Source organism: Malurus melanocephalus, unplaced genomic scaffold (assembly GCF_030028575.1).
Source record: "Malurus melanocephalus ecotype Western Australia unplaced genomic scaffold, MMel_1.1 scaffold_224, whole genome shotgun sequence".
Classification (NCBI taxonomy): Eukaryota; Metazoa; Chordata; class Aves; order Passeriformes; family Maluridae; genus Malurus; species Malurus melanocephalus.
In genome coordinates this window covers 1,038,810-1,062,966 of record NW_026623456.1, presented here as the reverse complement: position 1 = coordinate 1,062,966, position 24,157 = coordinate 1,038,810, and the positions used below count along the sequence as shown (strand labels likewise).

The following is a 24,157-nucleotide window of genomic DNA, read 5'->3' as shown; positions in this document are numbered from 1 at the left end:
AGCCAATGCAGCTCTTGGCTCTCCTGTGTGGTGTGCGCTGCCCTCTCTTCCAGGCAGGTTTTAGCCAGGTCAGGATGGTTCAGGTGTTTAGAGGATGCAGTCGAGCTCCCTGAACCAGGTTGACAGCGGATCTGGCTGGTGCTTGTACAGGGAGATGGATAGCAATGTAGTTCCRGAGCCTCCCTGAACTGTTCAAGGGGAGTCTCCTGTCTGACTCCATACAGGGCTCTGGAGGATATGGGATGTCTCCTCTGGATTAAGTACATGGTGGCTTCTTCTTCACGCCATGTCACCCTTTGGCAACTGCCAGACATGTCTTGAGCAATTCAGTCTCTGGCTTGCTTCTGCATCTTCTATCTGCTAAGGAAACAGGCACCACTTGGCAGCTCGGGGATGGAAGATGCATTACTGTCAGTCTATGAAGAAAGGAGAGTTCCCCTGGTGACCTTTGTTGTCCCTGTTGACCCTGTTGACCTTTGTCCAGATTTTAGTGGAACATAAATAAAGGCAATGCCTGAGACTGCAGGGGGAAGGCAGAGAAATGAGAGCTGCAGACTGTGGAGTGGTGTTGCAGTGTGTGTCTATCTTGGTTTGTCTGTGGTGTCAGTATGTTGCTGGTGAAGTGGGGTTTCTGTGCCCTTTGTCTGGTCCATCCAGGTAGCACCATGCACCACCCCAGTGGGGTACGTGTGTGCACTACTGCCAGTGTCGTATGACCTGAAGATTATTCCCTGCTGTGGAAAAATGATCTCTTCATCTAGGTCTTACTGTGTTGGAGAACATGTGTGGAGGCCAAGCCATCTCCAGCAATGCCAGAGCAGGGCAGTGACACTCTGAAGGGAGTTTGTGTCCAGCAGGAGGGCTCGTGCTGCTGAGAATCACAGGTTGTTCTGAGTTGGAATGGACCTACAAGGATCGCTGAGTCCAACTGTTGAATGGCTTCTACCCTGTGGAGAGGAGCAGTGCCTGCCACACTATCCTGTAAATTGTGCAGAGAAAGAGGGTTAATGCCAGCTTCTCAGACATTGGAAAACACTGTTCCCCACTTGCCTGGTTAGATAYCAGGTCTGATGTATTGTGGTGACAATATTAAGTCTGAGCTATTGGCTCTTGTGCTCTGGAAAGGTAGTGGTGAGACATGAATGGCTCCGGGCTGGAGGATTGCCTTTCTTTTGCCTGTCTACCTTAYGTGTTTCTGTGTGTCCGTCTTGCAGGTAGAAAGGCACTCATAAGGCTATCTTCAGCCTGGCTTATGTTGTGTCACCCTGTGTGAGGAAAGGTGCCTTCAGCTCAGTCCTTTGGAAGCTTGTTGCAGAAACTGAGATGTGCAGTAGGCCTTGAAGATGGTGCTGCCTCTGGCAGATTGATTCCTGTTTCAGTCTGGCCATGCTGACCCTTTTTAATGTTCCTGTGTCCATGTTGTTTGAGTCTAGTCCTGTCTAGGAGACAAACAGTGTTTAGAGCAGGTGAGCAGCACCTTTTCAGGCTCAGCACATTTAGTTTGATACGTTAAAACTCATTTATTCTCTGATGATATTTTCATGGTACAATTTGCTGTCTGTTTGTACCAGGAGAACAGCTACAGGTACCATGATAGCAAAAACGTATAGCATCACTTGTGCTTCCCTGCTTCAGCATGTTTTTGCTTATGGTCAGCTCGTTCCCAACAGAGCTKCTGTAACATGGCTTTGAGAAGGATCTCAGTGTTGCATCAGGTACATAAATGCCATAAACGCAAGCATTGTGTAAAAGGAGGGATTGTGGAGAATATACTGATACGACCACAACATGTGTTTGTATGGAGCTCTCTTGGCTGTWACTTGAATTGTAGTAGAGTGGGTGATGGGCACAAATGAATGCAAGTTCTGTGGGTGGATTGAGCTGAATTTTAAACATGAGTAAACTTTTACATGGAATTGATTTGTGACAGGGAAATTCAAACAAGAAATGGCCTCATTGCAATATATGATACTGCTTGTCTGGAAGGAAGACTGCTCACTGCAACAAATGCTGGTGTTTGCTCTGTGAAATGCTGCAGATACATTGAGTGTAGCAAGGAGTTGTGAAGAAGGGATTTCAAAACAGATACATAAAACCAGCACAAGCTGCAGGAGAAGACTGACCTCAATCTTTCTGTCCTTTGCTGAGAAATGAGGAAAATATTGATAGAGTTTTAGAGGTGTTCTAACAAAAGGAATGCTTTTGGAGCAGTTCTTGAGCATCATGACAGAGGATGAAGAAGTTCCTCAAGGCAGCACATGWGTAGAGGGTAAGAACTCTCGCTGAGATTAGATTCTTGCTTTGTGTTTCCTCCTAGTCTGTCTGCAGATCCCCATCCTGTTCTGTGCTGCTCCTACCTCGTGACTGACCCTGCTTTGAGCCRGAGGTTGGACTGGGTGACTTCCTGAGGTCCCTTTCAAACCAAGTTGCCTTATGATGATGGTATTGAAAGCCAGTCCAGTGGAAATATCTGTGCCTCTGTGGCTAAAGATGGCAATGCACAAGGGTGGGCCAATGTTGGGTAAAGGGAACTCAGTTTCTGATGCTGCTGTGATGGTGGTGGTGGGATCTGGCCTCTGCAGAGCAAGTGTTGCTTYAGTTTGGAGTGTCAGTGGCTGTGGGGCCGCCTGGATTCACTGGTTCTGGCTGCAGCAGCTGCCACAGCCCCTTCCTCCACGTCGCCCTGTCTGTGCCCTCAGCAGAGACAACAAAAGGGACCTGTAGCAGCTCCTGAGTTAYGCATGGGTGTGCTGGATTTTGGCAGTGCTGACCCACTTCAACAAGGCAAGTAGGTGCAARGATTCAGTAGAAAGTTCTGGTCATTTATTCCTTCCTATTTGTTTACTACTAATTTTTGGTTTCATTTGGCTTAGTTTCTCAAAAAGTTGGGGKTGAAGAGGTTACATAAACTGGTTACATGGTAGATAGAGCTTATTGTGAAGGAGAGATTGATTTTATTAATATTGAGATTAATGAAGAGGAGAAGCAGAGCTGGGAGAAAATGTGTTTGCTAAGTGCTCTCTATGCCAGGCCCTTCATTAAAAGCTTCTAATCTTTGGGATTTACAGACTTTATCTTGGGGGCAAGACTTGTGTTTCTGGTATCTCAAATCTACAAAATATAAGTGAAGGAAACACCTATCAAGGTTCATTTGAACTATATTTACCCATGATAAAGAAAAAAACTTCCAGCCAGACGGGAAAAAACCCAACAATAAACCAATTATTTGAGAAAAGAGGAGCCAGTGAGCTGTACAAGAATCAGTTTCATATCAGTCCCTGGAAGGATTATTGGAGCAGCTCATTAAACAGCTTGTCAGTGTCTCTAACATAAAAGGATAAATAGTTGGTACACAACTAGTACTGTTTTATATGATCTATTCTTGATGAATACATCTGATTTTGGTTTGATAGGAGAGCTGGCTTATTGCTTAAACAAGTAATATGGGTATGAATGATCTGAATTCAGCAGGATTCCTGATAGGAATTTGCCACAATGGTAATTTATGAATTAAGATGATACAGTTTTGTAATATTTTTAAGCAGCATGTAGGGCTGAGAACCTGTGTGGAGAGGAGTTGTCAGTGGCTCATTGTCAGACCCAAGGGGTTTTTATGACAGAACTCCTGGTCATTGCAGCAGTGWGTACCTGTCTGTTCTCCCAAGGATTGCACTGCTCTGTGCCTGGGGAGCAGAACTAAGGTGTTGGAAAATGGAGAAACTAAATACTGTAAATYACAGGCAGAGCACTGTGTGCAGAGGGAATGCATCAGATGCATTTATGTAAACAAATTAAGGATTGTGGAATAGAATACTGAGTAGCTGCATGAAGCCATTGCAGTTACTCTGGCTTCCTTTATACCTATTTTTACCCTTTTTACCTTTCCATTTATACTCTTTATACCTTTCCAACTTACCTTGAAAGATGGAGCTGAACTGCAGTTCCACACTTGAGCATGGAAATCACAGATAGCACACAGAATAATTACTGCTTCGGTTAAGAGAAATATTATGTTAAGTACATCTTGGAGTGAGGCTCCCTGCTTTCACAGGGATAAGAGGGTTATTTCTGTCTTTCTTAAATGCATGATCTGTGAAGAAAGGGTAAAGGAACTGGGCATGTTCAGTGTGTGCTTGGGAAAGTGAGAGGCAATTATCTCCCAATCCAGAAAAGCCTCTTAGCAGTGAGGTGGGTATTAGCAGACYAAGATAACCATTTGTGAAGCACTCAGATGTGCTGCTGAGGGAAGCTGCAGAACTTCTTTTGAGAAGAATTTTCCRTCTGTTTTTGTCAGGGATGCTGTCAGCACGTTTAGCCTGTCTGCAAGAGGCAGAGTGTGCTGACTGGACCCCAGGACATAAATTCTACTCCACAGCTTCTAAGAACTAAAACGTCACAAATGTATTCTTAAGCAGACTAGTGATATTAAATGAAGTATTTGGGACAGTTATCAGCTGCCTGGAACTTCAAATTGCAATTTTAAGCACATTTATTCAGTTGTATGGATTTACCATACCAGAACAGCTGCTCTTCCTGGCTTTTATTTCCTGTGCTCAGTATCAACAGAATTGTTGCAAGTATTTGAATTTTGCCTTTGTCACAGAGCTTGTTTGGCAGGAAGCCACAAGACACTCTTGCTTTTTCTGATGGATTCTTCAYGAGAGAAGGTCCCACAGCCCACAGGATTGTCCAGGCAGTCCCGGTGCCTCTGTTCTGAGCAGGGTTTGCTGGGGAAGGTGTTCGGTGTGTCCTGAGCAGTCAGGGGAGTGGGCTGGGACCCAGAAATGCCTCTGCATCCCTGTGGATGAACCCAAGTTGTCCAGAAAGGGACTGCTGGCTGCCAGTCTGCTGCTGTCTTACTCCATCCTGGATCTTTTCCATGCATCTCTCCTGTAGGAACTTGAGTAATGATGGTACATCGTAGATGATTGTTATATATTTTTTTAAAAGTTTTCAATTATTTGCTTGTTATTAGTCTGCATTGCAAAATTTTTTGCCCACGAGAGAAGGAAATAAGATGCCAAGGTAATAAATGAAGTTTTTGTGGAGAACACAGGGGAGAATTAATGCCCATGATTCATTTGAGTAGCTGTGCTTTGGAATTGCCTTCTTCCCGCATATGTGTCACTCTGTTGGTATGATGTCTCTCCAAAAATCTTGATGACTTTTGCTGTGTAGCAGTAAAAGGTACAATACCAATATCTGGGGTGTTTTTCCTTGCAGAATTTGGTGTTCATTTAGCAGAACTGACTGTGGATCCTCAGGGAGCTCTGGCCATCCGGCAGGTGAGTTTGTCTGAAACTGGAGGAAGAATTTTGATRGTAATTTCCTTGGTTTTTAAAATATTCTCCATATTTCCAGGTAAAAAATTTGAACTAGCTTTCTGTTATTGTTTCTCCACTTTCTTTTAAATTTCTCTGGAGCCTTTTTCTTTCAATTTTTTAATTATTCAATTCTTTCATTATTTATGTGTTGTACTCTTACCTTTTTTTGAAAATATCACTTTTTGGACTTAATAAGCCTGGTGCTGAGACAATACTGGGAATGGACACAACTTAGGGACGGGTGGTAGACATCAGCAAGCACAAGTGTCCTCACAGAAGCTTCTTCTGCTGGTGTTTTCTTCCTTGAAAAGGAAGTTTTACTTCTGTGTATCTTTAGTTACTTTGTGACCTGTATCTTGTGCCTTTTTAGAGCTGCTGCCTTAGGTCAGTCCTGTGCAGGCCATTGCTGCTCAGTGGATACCCAGCACTTCTTTTTAACTGCAGTAATTTTTTCTGGTCCACTTAATGTATTTTTTGCATTTTTGGCAAGTTCTGATGACCCTCTATAAACAGTGTGATGGGACGGGAGGCTGAGCAAATGGGTCAGGGGTGACCCTTGCCATGGTTGCAGGATTTGTCCCTGATTCCTGACCTCTCTCCTGATACAGCTGGCATCTGTCATCCTGAAACAATATGTGGAAACTCACTGGTGCTCTCAGTCTGAAAAGTTCCGACCTCCAGAGACCACGGAAAGGGTAAGACTTGGTTTCATGTTATCTGGTTTGAAACACTGTGTCCATCAAGAATGTCAATTCTGTAGGTAGTTAAAGAAGCAGCASTGCTTGTGATTTTGAGGATTAATGGCTTCAGTTAAGTTTTTTTTTATGTTTTCCATTTCAAAAATCTGTTTTCWGTTGCTTGAAACAACACTGGGCTTGAGAAGCTTGGGCTGCTTCCTGTAGGGAAAGATCAGCCATAATGCTTCTGCTGCTCTCAGAGCAACACTAGAAAAGCTGCTTTCTAAGTTTCACAAATACTGGTTCTGGCAGTCCTTTGGAGATTTGCTAAATCTTTTGTTATRCATCTTGGGACCTAAAGGTTATTTTCCCATGACAAATTTTAATTTAAAGCTGCTGGGTTTCATTAAAAATCTGTTCTGWAGGAGTATTTAACAGCTAAGATGGCCAGAGATTCCAGCCCTCTCCACTCTGCWTGTTGAGTGGAGCATCTTTCATATCTAGAGTATGATTCATCCCATCCAGAGATAATTGCTTGAATTACACCCCAGAAGTGGCTTTTATTTTTTCCTGTCCCTTCAGGGCTGAGTGACTGTTCTTGTTTACTGAAATTTTCCAAAGTAAGCAAACATAGACCCTGACACTGGAGCTGGGATSTATCTCAGCTAACTCTGGATGTCTTCCATGTAGATCTGTACRTCCTGCGTAGCTGCAGCTGTGAGCTATTTGCTCTGTGTTTGTCTGATGCTTCATGTGAGAAGATGTTATGTTAAAACACACCATGCAGTTTTCCCTAAAAACTTACGGGGTGTGGTGTGCAAGAAGGTTTTTGTCTCCTGGATATTCATTTTGTAAAACCAATATTGAATGAATATCAGGATACAGTTGTAGGTCCAAATTTTTTTTATTAGATTATGTTACAGCTGTGMATCTGTCCTAAATACTGTTGTTCTCTGCAGGCAAAAGTTGCTATTAGGGAGCTTCTGCCCAACGGGTTGAGGGAGTCTATCAGCAAGGTGCGCTCGAGTGTTGCCTACGCCGTGTCAGCCATCGCCCACTGGGACTGGCCCGAGGCATGGCCTGAGCTCTTCAACCTCCTCATGGAGATGCTGGTCAGCGGCGATGTCAATGCAGTGCATGGAGCCATGAGAGTGCTCACAGGTGTGTGGCTGCCAGGGCTGGCCAAAGTTGCTGGAGGAAGCTTTTTGGGCTTTTCCTTGTGCCTATATTCTGTCATGTTTCATACAAATTGAAGAAATGGGAATTTTCTTCCTCTCTTCTCCTGGGCCTGGTGCCTGTTGCTGGCTGTGGAATCATGTGCTCAGCAGGTGTCATGAGCACTGGAAAAGGAGGTGCTGTGCTCGGGTTACAGCTCAGCAGGGACTTTGATTGTAACACCCTGTTTTCCAGATACCTGTAGTTTTTAGTGCAGTATTTTTCTGCTTGCCTTTGAGGATTGCCTCAGTTAGATCAGATGACCCTGGTCTAGTGGATTGYAAATCAACATATTTCCAATACACTTTAGTGTTTCCCAATGGTTCTATTGTTGCTGTTGCCTACAAATTAGATTTCTTACAAGATCTTTGCTTCTTTTTCCTTTTTTTAGAATTTACCCGAGAAGTGACAGACATACAGATGCCACTTGTAGCTCCAGTCATTCTTCCAGAGATGTACAAAATTTTCACAATGGCAGAGGTATGATCTTCACAGTGAGGTTGSTATTGGATGAAATTAGTGGGAATGTTTCTTGGAACAGAGAAACGCCAGATTTAATGGTGAAGTCATACTGTAAGTATGAGTTAGACTGAAGGAATTTTCTTGATGATGTGATAGCTGCCATCAACTATTGTTTCAACAGAAAAGCTGAAGCCAGTGATAAAAGAAGAGAATGAAGCTAAAGCAAAAAATGAAATAAAATTAAAATATAATGAAAGGAAATATCTTGTGTAAAAAGAATCTTGTGTTCCTGATATTTAACTTTTCTCTAGGTGTATGGGATTCGGACAAGGTCTCGTGCAGTGGAGATATTTACAACGTGTGCCCACATGATCTGTAACATGGAGGAGTTGGAAAAGGCAAGAGTTTAACTTAACATACAAGATGCTTTGAATTCAAACTGAGGTTCTAAATAATTGTTAATATGGAAATGAAACGTTGGAAAATTATGTACTGTGTCAGCTGGAATTCGGGGGAAGAGGCTGTAATTTAATACATGTAAAGTGGCTGACTCCCTGCTTTGCATGCATGCCTTGATACTGGGACTTGGTTTCCATAATTAGGGTTAATTTATGGCTTATCAACAGACATGCTTGTAACAGCTCAGGGAAGGGGGRAGTCAGCATGGGGAGGAGACAGAGTATCATCCCTTTGTCTGAAAATCCCTGTCTTAGCTTCCAGTCTCCAGGTGAACCATGCATTCCCATACCCTGCCAGGCCTTGGCTGTCTGGCTGACCAGGGCCCTTAGGCGAGGCTTTGGTTCCAGGCTCCTGGAGCTTCACCCGGTGCTTAAGGAGGMGCCATGGCCTTGTGTTCCTGAAGGGGTGGGGGAAGCCGAACCCAGCCTAGTTTTGGAAGAATAGCTGTTAAGAAACAAACACTGCAGTTAAGCAGCTTTATATATGAGTCTCCTGTCTGGATCTAACTGAGAACATCTGCATTTTAAATGGCCCTTGACAAGTGGTTTCTCTGGCACTCCCAGATAATAAATAGTTACTTTGAACTTTTTGGGGTGTAAGGATAGGGAAGGGTACTCTCAATCTAATGGCTGGTCACTGCTGAGTGGCTCAATGTGCTGTTCTCTCCCTGTTTGCACAGGGAGCAGTCCAGTGCAGACTTTTGGAAAGTTCTGGTAATTCTCTCTGTCTGTACTGCCATGACAAGTTTATTTATGCACTGTATCATGCAGCTGGTGCCAGTATCCAAAAGATAGTAGTAGCTCCCCACTCTTATACTGGAAGAGAGCTGAAAGTATTACATTGAATACTAAACCTTTGCTATTGAAATTTTTCTTAAAAAAAAAAAAAAGGAAAAAGGGAATCTAAAAAAAAAAAAAAAAAAAGGAAAAAGGGAATCTTTTTATAAATAAAATTTCCTGGATTTATACATAGGACTTTGCTGTCTTGGCTATGGAGTTATGAGGAATAATCTCAAAATTATTTTGGTCCAGTATTACTTGCTTTGCCAAGGACTGCTTATGGAGTGCTTTGACATCTGGAAAAATACTTGCTGCATTTTCCTAGGAAGAATCATCCTGTTAATCTTCAGGCCAGCTGTTGATACTCAGCCTGTTTGGTCTGGGAGATGGAGGCTCTGCAGGGAGATAAATGCCAGCCGCAGGGTTTGGGTAATTGTGTGTATGGTGGAGTCACCTCAGGTTTGTTTTGTAGCCTGGGGATGGTGGGGTGCAGGGCAGGATTCAGCTCATCAAATGAAATGTCTCTCCAGGAAGGTGAGCACTGYTCCTGGGGCTCTCCAGACTGGATTGTCTGGATCTCTCTTGAGACTCKGAAGCAATGAGATAGATGTGTGTATTTTGTGGCAGCCTGTGCTGTGGGGTTTTGAAGAGTGGGATTCAGCTGAGCTTAGTTCTTAATATACAGAGAGAGCCCAAGTGATGTCTGAAACAACTTTTGTGTGACTTTCAATATTCTGCAGTTGCCATGTGTCCCTCTTCCATTTTGTACCAGAAAAGTGCAATTGTTGTTTCTATTGCTCTGCCTGTCAGATGTGGGGGTTCTGTGTCTGGTACTCACCTGTGCTTGCATTGTCTGTAACCAGGGTGCAGCSAAGGTCCTGATTTTTCCTGTGGTGCAGCAGTTCACAGAAGCCTTTGTCCAGGCGCTGCAGATGCCTGATGGACCAACATCAGATAGTGGGTTTAAGATGGAAGTTTTAAAGGTGAGTCACTTAGGGCTGATTAAATGAATAAAGATTTGAATACCGACACGCACTCTCATGTGCTGGAAAACAGAAACTCAAGAGCGTGGCACATCTCCCAGTATTGCTCATGATATGAACAGTGAAGGTTTTTGGCTCCTGGCACCATCAACAGTGAAATAAATTGTTTGCCTGCACTGAAGATACCTATGATGAGATCCATGGGGATCTGTGTGTAAAATGATCCACAGGAATCCAATTCATAGGACCATCTGTGCTTGTCATTTGTTGATATAGGGTATCCTGGTTGTGTCTTAGAGTCYATAATCTGTAGTTAAATACCAATCTTTTCTAAAGGTGCTGCAGAATTCTGCGCTGAGGTTGTAAAAGCTTATTAARTGCAGGTGCTTTACTGGAACTTGGTTGCTCTTGAATGCTAAATGATCTCTGGGAAAGGTGGAAGGTCTTTGTATTGTCCTGATTTCTTGGTGAAAAGAGATTGGATTGGAGAGCTCTGTGTGCACAGGGATGAGGGCCAGAGCAGGCCCCTGTAATGGCTTGGAAAACACTGGGGTTGTAGGGTGTGCTTGCTGCAGCATGGGAGAGCAAAGAGCCAAAAGCATAAGCTGCAGGATCAAATCCAGATCATTCATTTCCCTGCCTGTTTGCTGGGGTCAGCGACACTCAGGTTTCTGAGGATGGGCACTGAGGCCCATTTAGCCACACTCCCTGAAGAAAGCAATAAGGAAGTTACTGAAGGCAAGTGTCAAAAGTTTTTCAGGATAACCAGCTTTGTGCTGAAACACTGAAATAAGTGCTGGGAGGGTGCTATTGCATTACATAAAGCAGCAGCTCCTGAGCTCTGTTGTGGAGCTAATCTCAGACCTGTTCAAGGCAGCAGTACCTGTTCTGGGCTTCTGTGACTTGTCAGTGAGGGGCTGCRGGTCTCATGCTCCGGGAGCAGCTGGAGCTGTTCTTGCTGTGCAGCACTGCTGGAAAGGAGTTCAGGGAAGGATAATGGCAGTTTTTGTTGCGAGAGTGTCTCATGGGTTTTTTCCTTTCTGTTGTTTGTGCATGGGTTTTTTCCTTTCTGTTGTTTTCATGGGATTCCTGGGGCAGTGATATATAGGAACAGCAACATCAAGGAAGGGGGCACTTCAAGGTATCATCTTGATTTGAACAGGCTGCAGCTCAAGAATGTCTCAATCTCTTACTCCAGATATGCACATTTGGATTGTTAATGAGTAGTAGTACTTTTTAGCTTGCACAGAAAGCAATTGTAACTGATGGCTTCACTCTAAACTGGGCCACGCTATTAATGTTCTTGTTACATCCATGCATTCTGCAGTCTTTTCTGTTCTTTACCTAAGTGCTTGCTGCCAATGGGCTGTTCACATGGGTATGTCAGTGCTGGTCCCACCAGGAGGTTCTTGAGCRATGTGACAGGCTGGGAAAGTCTCTGAGGAAACGTCACCATGTTCTTGCACTGCTCCTTAAATGTGTGAGGGTCTCTGCTTTTGGCCTCTGCAGGGGAGGTGCAACACAAGAGGATTTGGATCTGAATATGCTACTCTGTGTTGGGTGGCATCGATGGCAGCAGAGAATCAGTGTGGATTTAAACAGTAAATTCAGGAGATCTGCTGCTGACAAGTGGTTAGTAGGAGGCTCTTTGTGATGAGATGAGTGTTCTGGCTGTTGACATAAGGCAATTCATGGTTTTGTCACTTAGGGTTTCTAAGCTGATGTTTGCAATTTTCTAASGGAAAAGGGATTCAGGTGAAAGACCCGTGAATTGCCTTCACTTCCAGAGAAGTGGATTTTATAGTCATTGTAATGCAGAAGTAGGAAACCTTAGGGGATTATTTAAGCCAGCTCTACAGATGAGATCATTACAGAAACCCCTTGAAAGGCTGATGCAATGGAAGAGGGAATTGAGACTTTTTTATAGCACATTTTTCAGCCAGATGCAAACTCAATCCCATCTTCTTTTCCTTAATGAAGTGTTTTTCGGCAAATGAGAGGAAAACCTTTTTTTCCTTCCCTGTCACTTGAGAGCTTTGTACTYCAAGGTTCATGGAGTTCTTGATGAAATCAGATGCAGTCTGATCTAAACCGTTGTGCTGTTCATGTCAGAATGTTCTACAGGACAATATCAGAAGCTTTAAGGAATGCTATTGCMGTGTGTACATCTGCCTGATCCCCTGGGACAGTTATCCAGGTTTAGGGAGTGAATAGTTTGGATCACATCATGGGGAACACTGATAGTTGATGTGTCCCAAGTTGTTCCCAGTATAGTTACAAGTTTATAAGCAGTTACCAGCAGGAAATTAGGGCCTTCAGTCTTTGAAGGAGTTGAGAGGTTTGGCCACAACAAAAATATCATCAGCTGTGAGAACTAGAAGGAAATAMCCATGGTGTAATTTATTTTTGTGTTTGATAGTTCAGCATGAATTAAATTGGTATCTCTAAGGATGAATGAGCTGCAGCTGTGTGTTCTTGAATCCCATTTCCAGTGTTGARCATGCCACTATTGATTGTTTTGAGAGAAACAGAGTGATTAAACATGACAGGTGGCAGATTTAAGGCAAATTTCRCAACAGTGGAATACAAATATGGTGTACTTGATGTGCAGTAATATATCAGAAACACCAATTAACCAACAATCTAAAGCATCTKACAGCCTTCTTCATTTGTGCTTAGAAGCTATTGGACACCTTTGGGTCAGAGAAGTTAAGCTTAAATTTTTCCTGACATTGGAACAAATAACTAGCTAGAAAAAAATAATTGATCATAAACTCTTTGTTATTGGATAGAAGATAAGGTGGTACCTGTGTCTTGGGGCAAATTTCCCAAGTTTGTGAACAAGGTATTTCACCTGCCCCTGCTGAACTCTGACTGACAGTCAGCATTAGCATGCTCTCTAGTGTGTATTTTAAGCTTTTTATCCAAAAATTGGGGAGTTCCTTCTCTGTTGAAAGATGCAATCAGGAAAAGAAGCAGTAAAAAAGGCTTTGATAGCATGACTTTAAGGAGCCTTTGCGTGCTTTTGCTCTGAAGAGAGAAGGATAAGGGCTTTCTTGAAGGATTAATAGGTGGTGGAGCAATACGTGGGGATTGGCAGAGGATCTGTGAAGCATTTCTTTGAGTTCAGACAAGCAGTGGGAATAAGCAGAATGARGGCCAGGGGTTGAAATACAACATCTGACAGGAGAGTGCTCTGTTTTTTAATGACTTACTCTGCAGGACTCTGGTGACCTTGCAAATACAGCCTTCTATTGTTACACCTGCAGAGCTATTGAAATGAAGAGCTCTCTTAGCACTTCAGCAGTGCTTCCTGCAAATTTGGCTAGGCAAAGCGTTTAGAAACATTTACATAGGGCTCATATGCAGTGGCATATGGAATGAGTCTGTTTAGATGCTCCTATGGCCCTAGGCAGGGTGTTGAGTTTGCRGCAGTCCTGAAGATCAGGTTCACATCTTTTGCCAGCAGCTGCATAATTTTTTTTTTTTTCTAGAGACTTCAGCACCTCCCAGACTCATTCCCAAACCCATATATCTGGGTTGTCCCTGATGCCTGCTCGTTTCTGTTACTGATATTAGACTGCTGTTGTTTTTCTGGAAGGAGAATTGCTATTTTTTAATTTCTAATAATGTACCCAGTGCTGCAAACAAACAAACTGCACAAAATTATTTGTATTGGGTAAGTGCAAACAAACTGACACCCGTGTGGGAGCAGCAGCCACTCAGGCAATTTGTGAGGGTCTGTTCCATAACAAGTGCAACACGGCTGGAGCTGTGCCCAGGGTAAGGAGATGGGAGAGTGAGAGTTCTCTCACTGTTGGAGGATCCCAAAAGGCTTTTGGCAATTGTCAGTGGAAGGCTCCCCTAAATCAGGGTGATCAGCTTCATGAAAGTCCAGGTAAAATTCCCTGTGGAGCTGCTAAGCTGCTCCCAGAGCAGCGCCTTTGCTGGGCTGGTACARCCACCTGTGTCTGCAGCCGGAATGTGAAGGGAATTGATCTGGGTGAGTGTTTGCTTCTGCAGCTATTCCCTGGGTGTGCAATGGATGTGTTGCCTGCATCAGTAGAAGTGTGGAAAATGGGCAGTGGTCTGRTTTTACATGGCATTAGAGTTCATTTTCTGGGACAAGACAGCTTCTAGGATAATTGTATCCAGACAGTGCTGCACAATGATGTGCTTTGGATTGGAGTGTTTGTCTTACCCCACTGGATCATGGCATTGCCTTCATGCCACAGTGGAACATCTTGTAATATCCGTTTGCTTCCCTGCAGAAGAGGAAATACCGAGAGAGGTRTGTTSGCCAGTGTTTGAGCAAGAGAGGGGWGTGAGAGGAAGACTTTAGATTATCTCAGTTGTTAATGAAACAGCAGCCTGTGATTTTGAGTGTGTTGATGGCTTTCCCAGTTTCACTTCTGACTGATATTCTTTTTGGTTTCAGGCTGTGACAGCACTTGTGAAAAACTACCCAAAGCACATGATTTCATCAATGCAGCAGATCCTGCCCATTGTCTGGAACACCCTTACGGAAAGTGCTGCTTTATATCCTTGGTAGTGAGTGGGTTTAACTGGAATCAAATGAGACAAACTCAGTGTGATACCCAGTAATGACCTGACTCTGGAGGAGCACAATACGTGGAGTGCTCTGCACTGTCAGACAAAACAAGATATTTTTGTTACTTCAGAAGGCTCATTAAGTTCCCGTTAACTAAAAATGTATGCAGATGCATGYATGTGCCCACGTTACAGTGGCTGTATAACTGCCACAAGCTCTGCACTGTTTCTGGTACTTTTTGGTAAAAATTGTYTTCTTATAAAGATTTTAGTCGCAGACTTTGGAGAAGAACCAGCAGTGCCCCTTGCTGCAGCAGAACTAGTGGTTCTAGTGATTCTAGAACAAGTGATTGCACCTGCTGTAGAAGCTGGATTTGCCATTTGAATTTTCAGTCATTGCTCCGCTGCACACTCAGCCATGTCAGAGTGGTCTGTGGGTGCATTGCCCAGTACTTGAAAACTGGCAATTCAAGTCTCTCCATATTGTTTTTTCAGATACCTGTTAAAATATAGTGGAAGGTCTCCYTGCCCATAGCAGGTGGATTGGAACTAGATGATCTTTAATATCCCTTCCAACCCAAACCATTTTGTGAATCTATGAAAGTACAAGGAGCTGTTGGTTGGACTTTTGATGGTGCATTTTTCCCTCTCCTGTCCTGACTCCTACAACAGTCCTATTGGTACCTGAGCCGACAAAATGGGCTTTTGTTTGTATTTGCTCTGGACTTGTTGGACCTTCAGTTTACCATCCCCATGAAAAGTCTTTCCTCTTTACYCCCAGGTTAGTTTTTTGCCATTTCCCAGGGCTGGAGCTTGTAGAGAGGCTTGGTAGGGAGCAGAGCCAACCTAAAGTAGGATGTGGGAGCACGGGGTGGCTCTTCACTCTAGGGCAGCACTGAGGTGTTGGATTGGCCTACATTGCTTGGAAAGAGTGAATCTGAGGGATTCTGTTCTTGCAAWGCTAACTTAAATTAAGTTTTGGGTTGCCTTCGTGGGTTTGATCTAAGTTAATCAAATATGAAGAGTGTGCTAAAGTGATGTGTGAGTGGTCTGTGGAAAGTGGTCTTTGAACTTGGGCAACACACAAAGCCAGGAGCTCTTGGGGCGTTTTCTCTATGAAGCAGAGCCTACTCCACACAAAATCAAAGTTTTTTTTTTTAGGAAACAAACCTTCCCTAGTTATCAGGAATTTTAAGAAAGGAACAGATTCATTCCAAAATAGATGCTGTTTTTTAGAAAAAAAGCATTTCCTTAACTCTATCCACTTATGTGAGAACAGAAGTAAATTACACAGAAGAGGTGGAGGATCCTGTGGATTCTGATGGTAAGAACTTGCACTTCACTTCTGCTTTTTGGAGAGGAATGGACTTACCTAAATATTGCAGTCAAAACAGTGACTGAAACATTGTGGAAGATTGTGCTAAAGGTGCATTTACAGCATTGGAATGGTGTCCATCACCTCTTTGCAAAATACCTGAGATTGTGAATAATGAAGCTGCACAATTTAAGTTTTCTAATGGTTCGAGGAGTGAGTTCTGCAGCAATTTTGATGTAAAAGTAGTGGGACAAAAGAAAATCAAACAGGTTTTAGGTTGAGCTTGATAAATTTTAATGAGGGGTGTGTGGTGGGTAGAGAGCAGAAAGTGGTGAGGTTAGAAATCCTCCTGGGGCTGCTGCTGCACTTGCTAGTCCAGGAGAATGAATAAATATCTGCTCAGACAAGCCAGCAGTTTGTAATTATTTTCACATCCATTTGTACCTTTTTGTATGTTGGCATATTAGGTCATGTTCTTTTCTGGTTTTCCCACTTTGTTCAGGTGAAGTTTTGGGCTTTGAGAACCTGGTGTTCAGCATATTTGAATTTGTTCATGCCTTGTTGGAAAACAACAAATTTAAGAGCACAGTGAAGAAGGCTCTGCCAGAACTGATCTATTACATCCTGCTTTACATGCAGATTACAGAGGAGCAGGTGAGCATGTTTATGTTGTATAGGAAACAAAGGAAATGAGAGGTTAAAACCAGCAAGTGTCCTGGGAAGAGTTTCAGTGTGTGGAAGCTGCTGTAGTCTAACAGGCTGTTCCATCACTTTGCTGTGGCAGCACTTAGAGGTTCCAAAATGGTGCAAAGTGGACAGTAAATCACAGATCACCCAAGGGTTTGGGTCAGAAGGGACTTTAAAGCCCATGTTGTCCCACCCCCTACCATAGGCAGGGACATCTCCCACTATCTCAGGTTGCTCCAAGCCTCGTCCAACCTGGCCTTGGACACTTTCAGTGATGGGACATTCCAACTTCTCTGGGCAACATATCCAGTGTCTCAGCACCCTCTTAGTAAGGAATTTCTTCTGTAATCTAAACCTACCATCTGTCAGTTTAAAGTTGTTGCCCCTTGTCCTGGGGCCCTGATAAAAGGGCTTCATTTTAAAGTAAATTATAAGGTCTCCCTGAGATCTTCTCTAGGCTGAACACCCCCAGCTCTTTCAGGCTTTCTTCCTTCATTCTTCCATGATGTATTGTGCTGTGAAAATCAGGATTATCAAGCTGAAAGGTTTCTGTGAGAGTGAAAATGTTGTGCTAGTAGGGTGAAATAATTTATACTGAAATCCTACATGGCTCCTGGCCTCACAAGCCTGACAGCCATCATCTTTTAGTTTAGGTAGGCATGCATAAAAACAAGCACTCTGTTGAAAGATTTATCTGCTTCTCCCATTCCTCATCTAAAAATAAAGCTGTGTAGCATTGATTCCAGGTCAGTCATTAGTTCTGTCAAACTCTGATCTCAAATGAGGGGCAGAAGAGCAAAATGAGCTCAGAACAAAGAGTTTCTTCTTTTCAAAGGTTTCTCCAGTGGAATAGAAGAAAAATCTGTTGAGGATGAAGGCTTCTTATGGCACAGAAAAATTCTGAAAGTAGTTTTTCAAAACAGGTTGCTGGGAACAGCAAAGCTGCCTCTTACCCATGGTGTCCTGAATTCTCAGCTGCCCTATTCTTTTTGTCTCCTTTAGATAAAAGTTTGGACTGCGAATCCACAGCAGTTTGTGGAGGATGAAGATGATGATACGTTTTCCTACACAGTGAGAATTGCTGCTCAGGATCTGTTGCTGGTATGAAATCTGTTTCACATTTAGCTATTGAAATAATGATAACAAATATCAAACCTGACTTCGAGAGGGTCATTTAGAGAAAAGACCAACTTAACAGTCCACACACGTGAGTGTTAACCATTTCCTTCTTCACAGGCTGTGGCTGCTGATTTCCAGAATGAGAGTGCAACTGCTCTGGCAGCAGCAGCTACAAGGCATTTGCAGGAAGCTGAGCAAGCTAAAAACAGCGGCGCTGAGCACTGGTGAGGAGCTGGGACGGAGGGGACAGCGCTGGGGTGGTGGGGACAGGGCTGGGCGGGTGTTGAGCTCATCTGCAGCACTGGGTGCACCATGATTTAATCACATTTCATTTGTGACAATGCTACTGATGGGCAAGGATGGAATTGGAGAGCTCTGATTAGAAGAAGCAAAAGGAAGTACAGCAGTTCTTGAGCCAGACAATGAAATCTTGATGTGGGGTACTTTGGGCAGTTTCTAGCACAACCTATCTGTGCCCAGGCTCCCTCCTTGCCGAGCTTGACAATCCTTAAAGCATCTCATGTGAAATGGTAATTAGTTACACAAAATCAGAAGAGAAACTGGCAATACTTTATGTTCAGTTAATTGAGATAAAAATTTCATTAACATACGTATCTATATGTATAAAAAAATTCTCTGGCTTGATGTCAAGAAGAGCTATAGGTGCTGACATATGTGTTCAATTTTAGAACTTTAGAGTTGCAGCTTTTAATGTTGTTTGGGGATAGAAGAAAACTGTTGCAGGAGTACCTGGTTGCTCATCCACAGTGATTCTCTCCTAGTTTTACAGTGCAGTGGTTCAGTGTTTGTGTTTAGTTTGAATGTAGTGTCAGAGTAGTCTCTCTGATAGTGAGCAGCGACTAAATAACTGTGAAATCAGACATTCAGTCCCCATCTGCCTCAACTGTGAGAAGCCATAAAGTAGGGTCTTGGCTTCACAAATAAAACCAAAGAGAGGTGGTATTTGCACATAGTTCTGTATCATTACAATTAGCAAAATATTAATACAAAATTAGACATTTTTAAACCTTTATTGTACTGGGTAACCCAATGCTTCTGCACATAAATAGTGAAGGCGTGGCTGGAACACAAGCTTACATGGAAGAGGTTCATTCCTTTTTTATTATAAGCACAAAATTGGTACAAGTAGCAACTATTCCACCAATATTTTAGGAACTGACTGAGAATGCTGTTTATCCCAAGAGAGGTTCAAAGCCCCTGTCTTACAGAGTTTGTGAATGTTCATCTCTGTGAGGGCATTTTAAAATTCTCTTTTGGGTTGGATCAAGGAAGTAGTTGTGGTAGCTTGGACCAAAAAATTGCTTGTAGCTTCACTGCAGARTATGTATTTATTTCTTGAAGTGATGATGGAGGAGAAGTCTTAAGGCATCTGAATTCTTTTGCAGGTGGAAAATACATGAAGCATGTATGCTGGCCCTRGGCTCAGTCAAGTCTATAATTACAGACAGTGTGAAGAATGGGAGAATACACTTTGATATGCATGGCTTCCTGACAAATGTGGTCTTGGCAGACCTCAACCTTTCAGGTATGTGGGACCCTGTATCCCTGGGCATAACTGCTGGGTGCCAGACACTGGGAATCTCTGATGRATCAGTCAGATTGATGTGTGCATGTGCTATTGGAAAATTGTGCACCTTGCTCATGTGAAAAAACTAAATCTTGTGAGTTCCCACGTGCTTCCAGTTCTAGTGTAAGTCCGTTATAGGTGGACTGTGCTTTCAGCTGGATCTTCTTGTTGGCTGGATGCTTGARCCTGTAGGACTTGGGGAGCTGGGTGGAAAATAGTTCTGTTGTCTYATGTCTGTTCCTGGGAAAGTCACCAGCAGTGTTTAACCGCCTCCAGAATTCCTGCAGCACCATATCATCCCATTTGTTTTATGCTGAGGCTGACACTAGTTGTAGCGCATGAATTCAAATCATGCTCCCGGCTAAATGAGATTCTGTTTATGGGGAACTCAGCAGGATTTTTCTCTCTGTGTTATCTTACATCAGTGTGCAAGAAGGTCAAAGGAATTGTTGAAAGTCAGACCTCAAAATCCTTCCAAATTAAATTTTTAGAAGTTTAAGGCAATGTTACCATTATAATGAGTCCATATTGAATTTTGTCAGTGCTGAAAAAAMCTGATTCCTGGGTGCTTTCTTCAAAGAAACACTTGTTTAGTCCATTACAAAGAAGGTTTTTTTCCTTTTCTTTGTGTTAATTTTGAGTGAATAACTAGTGTGCAAAGTGCATAGTGTGTGATGCATGTAAGAAGCCAACCTCATCAATTTACATATATTTACATACATTTACATCTGTGGCATTGGGTTGTAAATGAACTATTGTGCTCTAGAAGGGCTCCCTGAGTCAGTGTGTTGATGGCTCTCCAAGGATATCCATTTAATGGTCAGTGATGGTACAGACAAAGAAATGTTGTGTTTTATGATACTAACTTAAAAAAGAAAGCTCTTCTCTTGCTGTCCATCTTGCACAGAGTGTTTTATGTCCTCATCTTAAAATTAGTACTTGCAGGAGCATAAATAATGGCAGTAAAGATGCTGAGGAACAGAGAGCATCATCCCTTTGAGGCCAGCCTAGATAGGTAAGGAGATTCGTAGCCTGAAAAGGTAGCAGGGTTAAGTGTGATAAAGATATGTCAGWCCTTGGTGAGTGCAAGCAGGTGAGTGCATAATGAGTGCCCACTGCTTCTGTGGTGCTGGTGAACCACAGAATTCTGTTCTGTAACTGCAAGATGATAGCTGGAAACCAGAAGTGTAATCTCTGAAAGGTCTCTGCATGTGAGCTCTGTTACTCTAATTCTTCTCCCTAAGATGCTGCTGTTTTCTGCAGTTGGGGACAGAATATTGAGCTGGACGAATGGGAATAACMGGAAAAGCCTCTGTTCTCTTCCTTTGCTTTTGTTCAGTGATGAACAAATTCAAGTGTAAATAGTTGAAGGGAGRAAGTTTTTTAATAAATGAGAAATTATTCTTTGAAGTAACTAAGAAAATAAACTGGATTCTGCCTATGAACAAAAATGCTTTGTATGCCTCCACACTTGTTTTGTGTGTCACATTTTAGTGTTTTCCTATTGGGATGACAAGATTTTAAATAATGGATTGAAGCAGCTGTGGGTTTAAGCTCATAAAGCTTACTCTGAAACCACTGACATTTTTTGTTTTGCTGCAGTGTCTCCTTTCCTCCTGGGCCGGGCCCTGTGGGCTGCCAGCCGTTTCACTGTGGCCATGTCTCCAGAGCTCATCCAGCAGTTCCTGCAAGCCACTGTCAGTGGATTGCACGAAACCCAGCCCCCCTCTGTCCGGATCTCTGCAGTCAGAGCCATCTGGGGGTAAGCAAATCCTGAGCTATTCCACAGCCCCAGGGACAGGGCTATAAATCTCACTGATAAACTGGTTTGAAAAACTAACATTTATGTTTGGGCTGTGGGAGGTTTTGCTTTGAATAAAATGGATATCAGCTTAAAAAGTGTGAGCAAACAGGTTCAAATAGAGTAACTCTAATGAGGAATATGGAATTGAGATTCGAGGTTGGCTACAGTGAAGTGTTGTGATGGATATGGTCACTGGGAGGAGCAGCACTAGGTAGTGTTGAAAAGCACAGGGATGAAACTCGGATTACTCCTGTTTGGTCATAAAGGTGGCTGACATCATAGAGGCCTATGGAGCCAGTCACAGCAATAAGGAGTGTTTGGGGTTTGATTTTCTTACCCCATTTTTATCAGAAAGAACTCTGCTGTATTGATTCTAAAGTAAAAAATAAGCATCAGTGTAAAATCAAAAAACCRGTCACAAAAAATCTGCAAAAACTTGACTGTTCCCCACTCTGTTCTTCCCAGATGGCACTTTATCTCTTATTTGCAATGAAATTTTAATGAATAAATAAAGTCAGAGAGTTACTTATTCCTGAAATTGCTTTATTATCCCCTAGCTCACTTGTGGAATATGGTAACAAAACACTTTCTAAGCAATGTCTGTCCTGGACTTTTTTTCCTTTTCTCCAYCAATGGGCAGTTTCTTAGGAGAGATCTGTCACTGAGGGGCAGTAGAAGCTTCTAACATCACTTGGCTTAACTCTGCTTGTGTGACCATCAGGGTGGAATGAGGAGGGAAGATTTCTGCTGAGAGCTTTCCTCCTCATTCCTACTGAGCTGCTGGGAGGTCAAGCAGTGGTTGACTGAAGGAGAGGAGCCCTAGAGGAGTGAAGTTAAGGAATAAGAATGGATAGGATGAAGCAACCCCTTATGTATYATCTAGAATGAAATACATAAGTTACGTCAATATACTAGGAAGGTATTTTTATATCACAAATTTCTTGTCCAGCTACTGTGACCAGCTGAAGATCTCCGAGAGCACCCATGTGTTGCAGCCTTTCCTCCCCAGCATTCTGGATGGCTTGATTCACTTGGCAACTCAGTTCAGCTCCGAGGTGCTGAACCTGGTGATGGAGACGCTGTGCATTGTGTGCACAGTGGACCCAGCATTTACAGCCAGCATGGAGAATAAGATCTGCCCCTTCACCATTGCAATATTCCTCAAGTACAGTAACGGTATGCATTCCACTTACATTCCCAAAGCACAGCTGGTTTAGCTGGTGGATCTTGCTGCTGAAAGCTTAATCAATWGTCATTGAATGAACCATTCAATTGATTCTGTGGTAGAGGTAGAGGGGAAACTTGCTGCTTTACCAGCCAAAATCGTGGTGGCAAGAATTGAGATGTTTTTGTGTGTGTTTTAGTAAATGGTGCTTTCTCTCTGCAGATCCCGTCGTTGCTTCTCTTGCCCAGGATATTTTTAAGGAGCTGGCTCAAATAGAAGCCTGCCAGGGTCCAATGCAGATGAGGCTGATCCCAACCCTTGTCAGCATCATGCAGGCCCCAGCTGACAAGATCCCCGCGGGGCTATGTGCAGTAAGTGCTTCACTGGGACATGGCCTGGGCTGGGGTTGTTCCCTGTTCTGTAACCCCCGTGGGGCTGCTCTGCCAAGGGCAGAAGGGCTCCTATGGACGTGCTTTGGAGCAATACCTTCAGTCATTAGGGGACATTTCACCGTGGAGAAAAGGCAAACTGCAGGTGCAGGAAGATGTTTCCAAAAGTTTGTTTTAAACTCCTCATCTGGCCTTCTTCCARTCTCCACAGAGTATCCCCAGTCATTTTGCTGTGACATTGCCATCTTGCAGCAGGAGCAGTCACCTCTCCCAGCAGACTACACAACTTTTCCTTGCGCTTCTTCCAAAGGCTTTTTCTAATTTATCCATCACATATGTATAAATTGTAGATAAATTATACAGGTGCCCTAATAAAAGATGAAGCATTAACTCTAAAGTGGCTGTATGGAATCAAACCCATAAACATCCATATCAATATGCATATAATCTGTTAATTGGTATGACTGTAACAATTGCTTATGGATAATTAAAATAAATTTAAGCCAATATAACCMAAACAGAACAAATCAGCTAGAACAGCTCTCTGGCTGTTCTGATTAGCATGTTTGGCATGTTTGGAGTGGTGACACTGCTTTTGATGTTGGAACTGTTTTGGGAACTTCTACTTTTGGATGCTTGGGTGTGTGACTCCAGGGTCCTCACACTTAAATTTATTCCAGACTGTAAGTTCAGGGTGTGATTGCAGCAGTGGCCGCATCCTTGCAGTTCACACCTTTGATGTTTGCAGCAGGGGTGGGTAGTGCCGACTTCCTGTTCTGTGGCTATTGCAGTGACAGTTTGTGCTTTCCTTTCAGACTTCTATTGATATACTGACCACAGTTGTGAGGAATACAAAACCCCCTCTGTCACAACTCCTCATCTGCCAGGCATTCCCTGCAGTGGCACAGTGCAGCCTGAACACAGATGACAACGCTACTATGCAGGTAGTCCTGTGGGGAGGGGAGGCAGGTAACACTGTGGGGAGAGGGAGGATTGCAGGGCTGTGCCAGTCCAAGAGAGGTGACACAGCCTTTGAGAGAGCCCAGTTGCTTGCCAGTTTGCTCTATCAGCACCTGCCGGAGCCTCTGCCACCTCCACTTTGCCATGAAAGTAGTGTTGTTCAGGGCCTGCAGTGACCTTTCGTGATCATTGCTGATTGTGGAGAAGGCATCAGTGTGGATGCACTGGAGCATGTTAAAAAATGAACCAAACAAAGCCCAACAACACAGGAAAAGAAAAACCAACCAACCAAACCTATAATGCTTTTCTTCCTCCATAATAACATTTATCACACCTGGGAATGTTAGAAGCTATCTTCAGGAGCATGTAAAGTCATAAGGCAGGAAAAGCCCTCATAGCCCTCCCCCTCCTCCTCCAGCAGCTTTCCACTGTACTCATTTAGGAGGGAAAGGGAAGGCAAACTTCTTTTTGATTGAGCCAGTTGTGGGATGGAGGGAAAGCAGGGAATTGTCTCCAGCATCAGTATTGCCTGAACTGTGCTTGCTGGCAGGCTTGGCTATCTTCTGATATCTTTGGAGTATTTAGGCAAGGAGAAAGCATCAGAAGCTAGAAGTGCGGAGCCTTTTCATTCCAGCTTCTAGCTGACATATGAATAACAAGGCTGGTTTCATTCTTGGTTT

At 43.3% G+C, this 24,157-nt stretch overlaps 1 protein-coding gene across 2 annotated transcripts in view; it reads left to right on the top strand.

The window, feature by feature from the left end:
* The window catches only part of IPO9 (importin 9), a 41,090-nt gene that overhangs the window by 5,094 nt on the left and 11,839 nt on the right, over positions 1-24,157 (top strand). For both annotated transcript variants that reach the window (XR_008965864.1, XM_057374348.1), the window contains exons 2-17: positions 5,224-5,285; positions 5,933-6,019; positions 6,961-7,162; positions 7,608-7,696; positions 7,990-8,076; positions 9,780-9,899; positions 14,338-14,438; positions 15,716-15,774; positions 16,268-16,419; positions 17,455-17,553; positions 17,689-17,795; positions 18,978-19,117; positions 20,762-20,921; positions 21,913-22,139; positions 22,351-22,499; positions 23,333-23,461. Coding sequence is in view for 1 of the 2 variants with exons in the window: in XM_057374348.1 (XP_057230331.1) it covers positions 5,224-5,285; positions 5,933-6,019; positions 6,961-7,162; positions 7,608-7,696; positions 7,990-8,076; positions 9,780-9,899; positions 14,338-14,438; positions 15,716-15,774; positions 16,268-16,419; positions 17,455-17,553; positions 17,689-17,795; positions 18,978-19,117; positions 20,762-20,921; positions 21,913-22,139; positions 22,351-22,499; positions 23,333-23,461 (1,970 nt within the window). In the remaining variant the exon portion in view is untranslated. The remainder of the gene's footprint in view (positions 1-5,223; positions 5,286-5,932; positions 6,020-6,960; positions 7,163-7,607; positions 7,697-7,989; positions 8,077-9,779; positions 9,900-14,337; positions 14,439-15,715; positions 15,775-16,267; positions 16,420-17,454; positions 17,554-17,688; positions 17,796-18,977; positions 19,118-20,761; positions 20,922-21,912; positions 22,140-22,350; positions 22,500-23,332; positions 23,462-24,157) is intronic.